The sequence below is a fragment of the Nelumbo nucifera genome, chromosome 1 (assembly GCF_055504915.1).
Source record: "Nelumbo nucifera cultivar China Antique chromosome 1, China Antique-T2T, whole genome shotgun sequence".
Taxonomy (NCBI): domain Eukaryota; kingdom Viridiplantae; phylum Streptophyta; class Magnoliopsida; order Proteales; family Nelumbonaceae; genus Nelumbo; species Nelumbo nucifera.
The window spans coordinates 206,738,522-206,751,223 of NC_142649.1; the positions used below are offsets into that span (position 1 = coordinate 206,738,522).

At 35.9% G+C, this 12,702-nt stretch overlaps 1 protein-coding gene across 2 annotated transcripts; it reads left to right on the top strand.

The window, feature by feature from the left end:
* The first annotated feature begins 1,598 nt into the window (after window positions 1-1,598).
* Window positions 1,599-11,240, top strand: BSK2 (BR-signaling kinase 2). 2 transcript variants are annotated; one of them, XM_010276989.3, is made up of 11 exons: window positions 1,599-1,716; window positions 1,861-2,134; window positions 2,246-2,466; window positions 2,612-2,747; window positions 3,878-4,011; window positions 4,502-4,607; window positions 6,871-6,956; window positions 9,076-9,264; window positions 9,371-9,529; window positions 9,850-9,963; window positions 10,589-11,240. In XM_010276989.3, the coding sequence occupies exons 2-11, from the start codon at window positions 2,056-2,058 to the stop codon at window positions 10,838-10,840; spliced, it is 1,476 nt and encodes a 491-aa protein (XP_010275291.1). In that variant the 5' UTR covers window positions 1,599-1,716; window positions 1,861-2,055; the 3' UTR covers window positions 10,841-11,240. The 2 variants fall into 2 exon arrangements, with proteins under 2 accessions (XP_010275291.1, XP_088752090.1); XM_088895964.1 differs by having other exon boundaries at window positions 1,637-1,710.
* Window positions 11,241-12,702: the final 1,462 nt, after the last annotated feature.

The window sequence follows — 12,702 nt, forward strand, 5'->3', positions numbered from 1 at the left end:
TTCGGTATCATATCCTTCTGGCATCATAGATTGTTATCAAACAGTCCCTTGCTGGTTGCAAGGATGTCATTATGGAACAGTGGTTTGGAGTATTGTTGGTGAAGTGAAATTTTGCAAAATTCTGGTTTTGCATTATTAACACGAAATATCAAATATTTTTTGATGGATCTATTATTCCATTTCAGTTAAAATTTTGAAAATTCATCCAAAATGATTTGATTTTAGTCATTTATTTCATCTAGAATTTTGATAACAATATTGAAATGTATAAATTAAAGTTTACTTAATTGGCAAAATCAGATACGTTTAAAAAAATGGCAAATTATGTAAGCGAAAAGAAAATTAAATATTTCAAGACAAAATTGTCCCTGTATTGACTTTTGTCTTCTTGTTTGCAAATTCTAAAGTGCTTGCATCATCTCAGTGAGTATCAAATAACCTAATCGGTGCACTCTATCAGTCAGTATCAGCCTATTTGCATAGGGCACATCAGCGAAAGTCCGAAACTGCATAGCTAGAGATATTTGCCAGTTCATTCTCGTATAATAAAGTACAGTGGTTTTAAACCTATACTGTAAAGGTTTTCCTATTTTTTCCTTAAAACCAAACAAAGCTTTAATGGTCATGCCAAAGTGATAAATCTGTAATTTTAGAAAAACCAGTTAGGAATGTGTGGATCGCGTTAAGTGACAAATCTGCACTGACCTGACCCTATTGGGATAGAACCCGACCCGTTGAGATTGCAGCTTTGAAATATTGAGTAGTATATGCAGTATGAATTGAGAGGCAGCCGGGTCGGGTCTGCTAGTCCCTCGTCACGGAATTGGGTCAGTTTGAAATTGCTTTGGACTGAGATTGGATCGAGCAAAACACATGCCACATCCAACTTGTTGACAACTGTATCATATAGTGGTGTAATTTGGGCAGCCTAAATCGAGCTCGAACCAATCTAGGGTTGGATTTTGGTTTTTGGACTGGACTTGGGTTGAGATTTAATTCAACTACATACATTCATATATATATATATATATATATATATAATTTTAAAATAAATTCATTAACCAATCCAAACTTGAATCCAACTCAAATATAGCAAATTATAATATAAACTGGCTCGAATTGAGAAGATCAAACTTACCTTAAACTCGAAACTAAAATCCAAATTTTAAGATTAGGCTTCGATTGACCATAAACCCGGCTTGACCCGCCCGACTTTCACCCTTAATACCAATACCATACCATATCGTGTAACACGTCTCATGTTATTTATTCGAACGATGGATAAAAGGGGCACGGATCTTGAACACTATAATCAAAGAGGGTATTTAATCAGATTGGTTGACTTAAAGTGCTAGACTTGAGTAATGAGTAATGCGCCGGGAACCTAGGTGGGGCCTGGGGGCGGGCGGAGTGGTACCCACAATTCATGTGAGCCAGATGTCTGGGGCACCTGCGCATCAAAAAACGTTAGTTGGTGTGGCAAACAATGGGACCATGAATAGTGTAATACACCCGAGAGCATCTCGTCGTCATTTGTTCATTCAATTTCCTCCTGTGAACAGTAAAGTAAAGATGTACTGTACAGTAAAAGCTGCAGCAGATTACACACACACTGCAGAGTTTCATTTCCCACTTTTCGAAACACCACAACTCCCCCATCTCCGTCCGTTCCCGTCGATCACGTGCTCTTCTCCATCGTCCACTTATCATGTGAATGTGATCCCTCCCTCTCTCTTCTCTTCCGTACTCTCTCGAGAACCTTTTTACTTCCGAGTCCGACTAGTTTTTTCACTCGCCTTTTGGTCTCTCTCTTTCTTTTAATCTTTTTTTACTTTCTTGCTCTCTCTCCGACTTTCTCAGGTTCTTCTTTGCTACGCTGCTGCTGTTGCTGCAACTGCAGAAGGGCTGACTAGTATACTGCAGAGAGAGAAGAGAGCTTGCATTCACCCGAAATCTTCAGAGAATTTTCGTTGCTGTTGCAGAGCTTCAGAACATTTCGTGAATCGTCAATGGTGGTTTAGGGTTTAAGAGAAAGCTCCTTCTATGTAGCTAGACATGGGCTGCTTACAGTCCAAGACCAGCAATGTTCAATCTCCTGACGAAGAATCCTTACAAGCTGACAAACCAGATCTAGGTTCTCCTTTTCTTCGTTTTTTTGTTTTTTTTTTTTTTATTTTCTTTGATTTTTTTGGAGATTATTTTATTGATACTTGGTGTTTGTTATTGACTTTGTTTGTTGGTGAAGCTAATGGGGATCAGGCGGAGCAAGATCAAGTCCCGGCATTTAAAGAGTTTGCTCTGGCCGAGCTCCGAACGGCGACGAATGGATTTAGTAGCAATTATATCGTGTCAGAGAGTGGAGAGAAGGCTCCAAATGTTGTTTACAGAGGGAAACTTGAGAACAATCGGTTGGTGGCTGTGAAACGCTTCTCCAAACAGTCATGGCCCGACGCTCAGCAGTTCGTGGTGAGTTTACTTGTTTCCTGGTTCATTTACTTTATTCGTCCGAATCTGACCTGCTGCTTCTGTTGTTTTTTTTTTTTCCCCTGTGCATTCAGTATTAATCCTGTATTTCTCATATATTTTGTCTTTAAAATCTGTCTATTCACAGGCGGAAGCGGCGGGAGTTGGGAAGGTTCGACATAAGAGATTGGTAAATCTGATTGGGTGTTGTGCTGAGGGAGATGAGCGCCTCCTAGTAGCTGAATACATGCCCAATGATACGTTGTCTAAACACCTCTTCCATTGTATGCCTCGTGCCTCTATTTTTTTTCCTACTTTTTATCCAGGAGATGATTTCTTCTGAACACCATCAGTCTCAGTTTTTCTATTTTTTAAATGTTTTATATGAATTAATGATTGGTTTTAATGTTGGCATATGTTAAACCTTATTCATGCTGGAACATGGAAGTTAATTCAGTTTCATGTTATGTAGAATAAGCGATTAGTTTTAATGTGGAATGGAGGTTTTGGCAATCGGTGTAATGGTTGGTTCTCAATGGAAAATTGAAAACAAGAACTTGTATCATATAAATATGCCAGTGGCTCATCTGTATTATCAAGTCTTATTGGATGTGGTGTTGGTAGTGTTAAATGCCAAATATAACATTATATAATTTTAGTGCCAAGATGGTTAACTTGATGTGCTTTTCATCGATCCAAATTTAATTTGGATTTGTTATTGCTATTAGTAAGGCATATCACATTTACACACACTTAGTAGTTGGAACTTGGAAATTTAGAATTTGGTTAATAATTATGATGATCCCTTTAAATTTTATAAAGCCATTTTCAAAATTTTGCATTCAAATGATACCCCTGGCAGATGGAGGATGAATAAAAAAACAATTTTTTTCCTAACTTGAAGAAGATAGATGGCCTTTGGAGAATTTGTTCCATGCCAGTCAAAACCATCTGTTTTGGGGGTTGGGATCTGTTGCACTTGTTTGTGCTGAACTTTCATGTACTTGCATTCTATCTATGACAGGTATCCTGTTACACGTGTGTAAATACTCATGCACATGAGGCCACATGTGTAATGGGACACTCATAATGGGCTGAATGCAATTGCACAAGTGCAGTAGATCCAGAGTTTTGGACTCCTTTTTTTTATGAGTAACTATCAAAACCATCTTTCCCAACTAACATAATTCTACTTTAGCATACTTGTATCACTCACTAATGGGGATTTCAAGTTGAGAAATATAAGAAGCACGTAGTTGCAACTTGCAATAAACCAGTTTGTTGTGCCATCTGAAATTTGTTTCTAGGTGATCTAAATGAATCATGTATCTAATTCTATCTTCTTACCTCTGTCTGTTCTTTTTTTGTTTGCTGTTGCATTTCCATTTGTAAATTTTGCCTGTTTTCTTGGTAGGGGATAAGCAGCCATTGCCATGGGAAATGCGTGTGAGGGTTGCATATTATATTGCGCAAGCACTTGATCACTGCAATATGGAGAACCGGAAAATATATCATGATCTGAATGCTTACAGGGTCCTCTTTGACGAGGTACGAGGAAAATGTTGGGGCTTGGCAAGGGCTTCTCTTGAAGTTACAGAGCTTTATTAATATGAGGCTATCTATGATAACTACTACCAACTTTACTTGTTTCTTATATTGGAAATTTCCCAATCCTGATCTATGTCCTTCTAAACTTTGTTAGTCTTCTCTCTTTTCCTTCTTATTTTTGTCTCACATTATGGGGATTATACTGAAAGACTGCTTACATTTCTTGTGCTTCATGCACAAATATCACATCACCATCCTTGCAAATGAAAATTCCCACTTGTTTCTGAAATTAAAACAGTTTCAGGATCCTAAGAATGTTTACAGATTGTTCTAGCAAGTAAAATGCTTTGATTTCATATCATGTTGTGCTCTTCTATGGTTGTTTCCTTTTTGTTCCCCTTTTCTTTTGTTAAAACCAGTTGCTCTTCTACATCTTTTTAGGTGTGATCTAACCTATTTAATTTCCCAACTTAACTTTATATGGTGTTAGGATGGGGACCCTTGTTTATCTAGTTTTGGCCTCATGAAGAATAGTCGAGATGGTAAAAGCTACAGTACAAACTTGGCATATACTCCACCAGAGTTTTTGCGGACTGGTATATACCTTCCCCTAATTGAAACTTTTGGGTTGATTTGAATATAGTTATAGAATGCTATTTTTTCTTGGACTGAATTCATTTTTCATATATACTGACGAAAAAATACTTTTCATATATGAAATTATGAATTTAATCTTCTCCAAGTATTCTTAGATTCGTTGTTGTATATTATCTAAGGATGGAAACAAGAATGTGAATGGGAAACAATAGTGTGAAAGAGGCATGGTAAACTAGAATAGGTTATTCCTTTTGAATTAGGTAATGCTTCCTCAAAATTTATAGGTTATTCCTTTTGAATTTGTATGCAATTTCCTAAGCGTTCCCAAGGTGCCAACCTGATCTTCTCTACTTGATTACTTAGGGCCTGTTCGTTTCCTCTTAACTCTTATCTGTTAAGAGGAATCTTTTAACTTTAAGAGAAAATTGGTTGTTCGTTTCCTCTTATCTCTTAAAGTGCAATCATACAACTTTTTGTTTTACTGATACCCCCAAAAAGACAAACAAAAACTCTCATATGTGGGGTCAAAATGGATATTTGATAGTTTTCAGAATTCAGAATTCAGAACAACATTCTCTGCATCCGGAGTTCAAAGGAAAGAAAAGTTCACCAATACCAATATACCTCTTAATATAATTATTACACTTTCAGATGTCAGACTTCAGAGCAAACGAACTGACCCTTAGATGTGCATTTGACCTTTTCTCCAGAACAAGTTCCCACCTTTGGAAACCTCAACTAGCCTAGTCTAAGGAGTGGTTTAAATTTTAGGATTTCAAAGAAGAGAATATGCTAAATATCCTGTGCAAAATTTTCAAGAGTGAGAAAAGAAAGATTTTTTAATATCTTGAAAAATATGATGAATTAAACAAAACAGGCTGAAAGAAGCATGCATGTGGGGCAGAATGAGATAGAGGGTAGTGGATATGGAAAGAGATTTTAACAGTGTCTTCTGAGGTTTCTAAGTTGGACAATTTCCATACAGATAAAGTTTCTAGTTTAGGGTTTTGTAAAAACTAAATAAAATAAAAAAAAGGTGGAAGAAATTTCATCTGAGCCTTATCCCAACCTGAATTAAATCAACAAAGTTGTTGCCATTTGGAATATATAATTACAGCTCCAATCAATATTTGGATCAAATTTCTTGAAGAGGAAAAAAAACTAGATAAGAAAACAAAATAGTAAAAGAGGGGGAACTAATAGAAGAAGAGGTGTGGTCTAGGGACAGAACACAATATCTAAGAGCAAAAAATTCCAATTTTCTATTCTATTCTACCCTTCTCAATTTATCCCGGATAGCCTGAAGTAACAATGGATAATGGTCTTATTCTTCCTTAAGGGGAAAAGATAACAGATATGTGTAGAGGTAACTAGGGTGGCTCAGATTACTTTTCACCATAGCTATGAAATTGTTACTGATCAGTGGCTTAGAGGAAAAACGCTATAACTTCTAACCTATTGACTGATGACGTTGGAACTTTAAATTGACCTTATAATGACCTAATTAATAACTTACAATGACCAGATCCCACATCAAAAAATTTTAAAATTTAGAGAAAAAATTAGGAAAAGAACATAAAGTTCATAGGCTCAACTTTAAACTGACCTATGCTTTTTGATTCATGGCCTAAGTGGTGATTTGGTGGCTCTTGGCCAGTCTCCAGATGGCTCATGGTTCTTTAGGCTTCATATTAGAGGAGCAGAGGGCTTCAACTTCTTGGCTGAATGGCTCTTCTTGATAGTGATTGGTGCCTAGGTCAGTCATTATCGTTGCCAATTCACTTGCAAAGACAGGGTTGGGGCAACTTGAGCTTGTATTGATTGCCACAGGCCCAGCATACATTTGATAAGGTTGTTTTTGTTTTGTGACATTTGTTTTTCTGATGTCGTTTTATGTTTGTATCAGTCATGGGATATGTACTTTCTCCCCTTCAATCATCTCATAATGGGTTTGGGTGTTCTACAGAATTAATTTATTATATTGACTTTGTTGATTGTCTTAACTGATGAAAAGAATAAACTTGTGCCTATAAGTCTTAACAATCTTTATAATTACACTACTTCTTTATGAAGTAATTGTCTAGTTAAATCTTTTAGGAGGTACTTCTTAACTTGTTTTGTTCATCTTATAGCCTTAGTTTTTTTTTTAAATATTTTTCTTTCCCCTTTTAATGCTATACAGTCATAGTTTCTAGAGAAGTATTTTATAGTGATTTATGAACAATGTCCAGTTAATTGGGTTCAGTGGGTCAATTTCTGCAGGCAGAGTTATCCCAGAGAGTGTTATCTACAGCTATGGAACAGTTCTCTTGGACCTTTTGAGTGGAAAGCACATCCCTCCAAGCCATGTATGATGCACTCTACTCTGTATTATTTCCTTTGCTGTTAAGGTTCTAAGGAGTCAGGACTGTGTTTTTTGTGATCCATCTATTCTTGAGATTCATATTTTGATTTTTGACACAATGCTGCTCCAATCTTGTGCTGTTGCATTAGCTTAGAAATGAGCCCTAAAAAATGACGCAGCTAAAAGCTTCACCTGAAACAAATTCAATAAAAAGTATTTCTTTATTTTTGGGCATCATGTCTTTTGAATTTAGTGTTCATTATTGCATACATTTGCAAACCAATTGTTCTGATGCCATACATTTGTACTAGTGTTGTCAAACAAAAGGAGGAGAATAGGAGGGGGGGGGGGTAATGTGGATGACCTTATTACCAAAAAAATGTGGATGATCCAAGCTTAGTCATTACATTTTGAAAAAGCATAGGTTTTTAGTAAAGTGACCATTTTTTAGTTTGTGACATTTAATATGTGAATGAAAAAAACAATGTTTTGTGAAACACTAACTTTTAAATTGATTCAGCAATTGGTTCATTGGAGTTATCATGTTATTATTCTAGGGTTCATATTTTTTAACCATAGGTACTTTTTTGGGGCAGTAGGATAACAAGGCATGGGGGTTGTATTGGGATTGGGACAACTTACTTGGCTTCTAATTTGCAGGGATTTCTACATGACCCCAAACGTAGCTGAATAGTGACAAATCATCTAAAATTTGTGGCTACAATCTACATAATTTTGTTAACACCTCGGCAATGGTTAGTGATCTCTCTCTCAATGGAAGCTTGCTTCTTTGCCTTCAGGAAGTGGGGGGAGATTGTGATCTGATTATCAAAGTCAATAGGTTGGTTGATAAAAAAATAAAGATGGGTAAGAAGAGGGGACTCAGGAAAGGTTACGAATTGCAGTGAATATGGTAGGGAGTTAATTTTTATGGGCTGATATGAGATTCATTATTGAAGTGGAAGGTAGTGAATGAGGAGGTTCTGATAGAGTTGATAAACGAAGTTTGGTGGGAGGAGCCTGGGAAATGTCTAATTGATTCGATGATTGGAATGCTGTTCAGATCTTCTATTCACAAATATGAAAGCAGTGATATAGTTATAAGTTTTTTGTGTTTTATTGTTTATTGTCTACTATCAAAACATCCTAAGAATATTGCACGGACATCAATACACATGACTTATTACATAGTTAACAATTATTTAAATAAGAACATAGAATGTATAAAGTGGTTTATGGCAGTAAGCCATTCTGCATGTATTGGTTCTGATGACGATTTATAAAACCATCCACATACACCAGGGATCTGAGATGTTCAGATCATTTTGTTTCTCTGTCTTCTCATGGAACCTGCCTCTTTTATTTTACTTTTTTTTACACAAATTCTTATGTTTTTTTTTTCCCAAAATCTTACTTGACATGTTTCCATGTTTCGATGAAATACACATGCTATTTATGTAATAATTCAATTTGAACAGTAAAGCTTGTTGAAATTTGACCAAAAGTTAACAAAGTTTGAACCTAAACTCCAGCTGGGAAAAATTGCTTCTGTTGCCATGAATGTGGAAAAGCTTCAGCAGAATTAATTCAATTCCGGTGGAAGTTTGAAACTACTTCAGAGTGGTGTTTTAAAAGTTGGAAGCACAACTAAAGCACTGGGGGGTCCTTCCTATTTCCTAGAGGCCGAGGGACAATGCGTTAGGCAAGGTCTGTGCTTGAATGAAGTAAGGTGCTGCTTTTTGAAAGGGAAAAAAAATAAAATCATATCTAATTTCTCAGAGAAATAAAATATTTTAAAACCCTGTTAGCTCAACTGGTTAGAGCATTGTTTTATTAACACGAAGGTTGTAGCCCTGTATGTTCAAGTCCTACTACAAGGTGATTCATAAATTTGGTAAATAAGAATTGGGCTTTTTGGAATGTTGTAAATAAATTCTGTTTCTAATTTAATAAGATTTTCAATTATCCATTAAAAGAATGATCCTGTGCTTTATAGTTTTGGTTTTCAAGAAGTGCATGCCTGTCTTTTCCTAATTGTTCCATTGAAGTCATAAGCTTCTCCTAGTCAGTAACTGGTGTTGTTTTGATTTATTTGAAGCTTTTAAATATTTGTTCTTTGTCAGGCATTGGACTTGATAAGGGGAAAAAATGTATTGTTGTTGATGGATTCGTCCTTAGAAGGGCAGTATGCTAATGAAGATGCTACCAAACTGGTTGAACTTGCTTCAAGATGTCTCCAATCTGAGGCAAGGGATCGACCCAATACAAAATTTCTTCTTTCAGCAGTAGCGCCCCTTCAAAAGCAGACAGAAGTAAGAATTTTAATATTTCTGAAACTTGAGTTAAATCACTGTATTTTTGTGATATTGGTTTAAAATCTCAGACTTCCTAATGTGTTCTCCTTTGGGGCATCTGTAGGTAGCATCACATGTTTTAATGGGTTTGTCAAAAAATACAGCACCACTGCCAACGATGCTTTCTCCACTTGGAAAGGCATGTGCAAGGATGGATCTTACTGCTGTGCATGATATTTTGCTAAAAACGGGGTACAAGGATGAAGAGGGTGCTGAAAATGAGGTAAGAACCAATCTACACTTGGAACTTTTCACAAGCTTCACTTCACACACAAAAATTATGATCATGGACCTTAAAATTGATAGAGTAAAATTGACTACATTCCTGTCATCTCCTTTGTGCTGTAAACACAATCTGCTATCATTATTTATTATTTGTTCTTGGAGTTGCTTTACATGGTTGTTGCCAGAGTTTTTTTTTTTTTTTTTTGATTTGGTAAAATTTTGTATTCTTCTCAAACGTTTGTTTATTATTTCATTGTTTTTCTTGCCTTAACAATCATATATCATGGTGTTTGGTGGCAATGTTGTACCAATATGAAGCTATCATTTCAAGAATGGACTCAACAAGTGCAAGAGATGTTGAATACAAAGAAATTTGGGGATATTGCATTCAGAGACAAGGATTTTAAGAGTGCCATTGATTATTATTCAAAGGTATTTATATTTTACATTTCTTTCAGTGTCATGAGGTGAATTTTATTCTATTTTATTTATTTGTCATTGAATCTCTTTCTTATTTGTGTCTTGTCATTACCTCCGGATCCAGTTTAAGATTTTTCAGGTTACCAATTTGTTACATGTACAAAGGGTAGAAGTTCAAAATTGTAGTCATGAAGCTAGAACAATGGCACTTAATGACACCACAACCTGATTCTATTTACTTTTTCCTGTAGACACAATAATGTGACAAATATTAAGATGGGAAGAACACAGCTCTTCCACTTGTCAATGAGCACAGCGAATAATGTGACAAATATTCAATATAACTTATTTAAAATATACCCATTTTTCTTGGTATTATCTACCACTTGTCAATGACCAACCTGATCCCTGATCAGGAACGACAGGAAGAACACAGCTCTCTCTTGTTCGCTGGATTGTCTTACATGTTCTGTATCTTGATTCTTTTGACTGCTTCCTTTCTAGCATCAATCTCTTTCTCCATTTGGATTTAGGTGTTTTGGATTACCCCTCTAAATTTCATGATTTATTTTTCTCTGGTGGATTAAAATTTATTGGATCATTGATCTCTGAATTGTGTTTCTTTTCAACATTGCAGTTGGTGCTCATGATGTCCGTGCCTTCGGCTACTGTCTTTGCAAGGCGTGCTCTTTCCTACTTGATGAATGGTCAACCAGAGCTTGCATTGCGGGATGCCATGCAAGCTCAGGTGTGCATGCCTGAGTGGCCCACTGCCTTCTACTTGCAGGCTCTGGCCCTATCTAAGCTTGGAATGGAGACTGATGCTCAAGACATGCTCAATGATGGTGCTGCATTTGAAGCAAAGAAACAAAATAGCTGGCGTGGCTAAGGTTTGGAGCTGATGGCAGAACTCTCTCATCGGTATTTTGCTTGTCACCATGATGATATTGTAAAAGTGCCAGTCTGGGGCAGCTGGACAAAAAATTAGTGAAATGGTCCAGGGAAGTTCATTCATGGTAAGTATTGCAGTAATTGTTATTGATCTCTCTATGTTGACAAGAGGTCGAAAGAGATGAACGAATGTATAGAGTATTCTTGAGAGATAGAATAAGTAGGTAATGAATCATCAAAGGATCAATTACATTGCATGTCCTAGGGCTCTATTTTATTCTCTTCTTTTTGTCTTGGAGAAATTAAGTATTATAGGCCTCGGAAGTTGGGTATGAACCAGACGAGTTGGAAGGTGTATTGTATATTGATAAAATGAAACTTGAATAGCTTTTTTTCAAGTGATTCGTACAGAAGCTCCCGCATCCTGCATGTCTATTTTGGACAGGAATTGCATAAAATAGCATTGGATAACACATCCTGGAGGGCCCTATCTGGAACTGCTACAAATCCATAGTAACTCCATGACCATGTAACAGGGGGGAATTTTGATTATCAAACCCTTTCGACAAAATTCAAATATCCTCAAAATTATATTAATGCTACGTGCTTCCCTCGTACCTGTCATATAATGCCAAAGCTTTAGTCTTTAATTTTTGTCATATGGTTTTCGCGTCCATGCCACTTGGGTTCGGCCCGGTTCATTGCCACTTTCTTCCGGGTATGTTTCTGTTTTTTTTTTTTTTTTTTTTGTTTAAATTTACCTGGTTAAATGAGGTTATTAGAGTGTTTGGTTGTAAAATTCTTGTCATGGGCTACAATTTTTTAGAATGAAAAATCAGTCCATGGTACAAAAATAATTGTGTTGCATGAAAAATAATCATGTTCCATCTTGCTCATTTTCATTCTTTGAGGAAATTTTGCCTACAAAACTGTTGCGGAGATATGTTTACTAGGGATCAAGGTTCAAAATATCGATACGCCCGATACGCCCTTATTGGTGTATCAGGTGTTTTGATACTTGTTTTTTTACTTTTTTTTTTTTAAAAAAAAACTGGTTCAGGGGAGCCGGCTTATGACCCCTCCATCCCCTGAATCAGTCAAACCCCCGATACACCCACTGTAGGGGTGTATTGGAAGGGTCCCGGAACGATACAGGCCGATACGTAATGATACTTTGAACCTTGCTAGGGACTACTATGGAAGTACTTTTATGAAAGTATTTTTTAAAAAATATTTTTACATGAAAGTACTTCAATAAAAGCACTTTTACAAAGGTGCTTTTATGAAAACATTTTTTAAAAGTACTTTTATAAAAGCATTTTTATGTAATGCTTTTGTAAAAGCACATTTACGGAAATGCTTTTATAAAAACACTTATAGAAATACTTTTATAAAAATACTTTTACAAAAGCACTTTCACAAAAGCCCTTTTTTGAAAGTACTTTTATTATGAAAGTGTTTTTGTGAATGCACTTTTACATAGAATACCTGTCAGTCTGAAAAGAAATTATTTTTAGGAAAAAAGTGTTTGGTTTATAGTAATATTTTCTCATTCTGCCTATTTTTATCCATTCTTGTCCATTTTAGAATTTCATCTTAGGTAAAAATGAGAAAGAATGAGAATTGAACCAAACATGGCCTTACCTTTCTCATGTTCTTTGCCTCATCTGTTTTTCCGGGTAAATTGTTATTTTTTTTCTTTTAAACCTTTTGCTATTTTTACCCGTTGGACCCAAATCAAGTTTTTGGACTTCATTATTCCAGTAACATGTTTAATGGGTTATAATGGGCCCGAAGGTTGCTCAATTTGAAGATTTTCAACTATGTCAGATTCAGATTTGTGTGTAAGAACTTAACAAT

Excerpts from the sequence above, each read along its gene's own strand:
- BSK2 (XM_010276989.3), top strand. The coding sequence starts at position 2,056 with ATGGGCTGCTTACAGTCCAAGACCAGCAATGTTCAATCTCCTGACGAA. Across the intron at positions 4,608-6,870 it reads ACCAGAGTTTTTGCGGACTG|GCAGAGTTATCCCAGAGAGT; the intron begins GTATATACCTTC and ends CAATTTCTGCAG. Across the intron at positions 9,530-9,849 it reads AAGAGGGTGCTGAAAATGAG|CTATCATTTCAAGAATGGAC; the intron begins GTAAGAACCAAT and ends ACCAATATGAAG.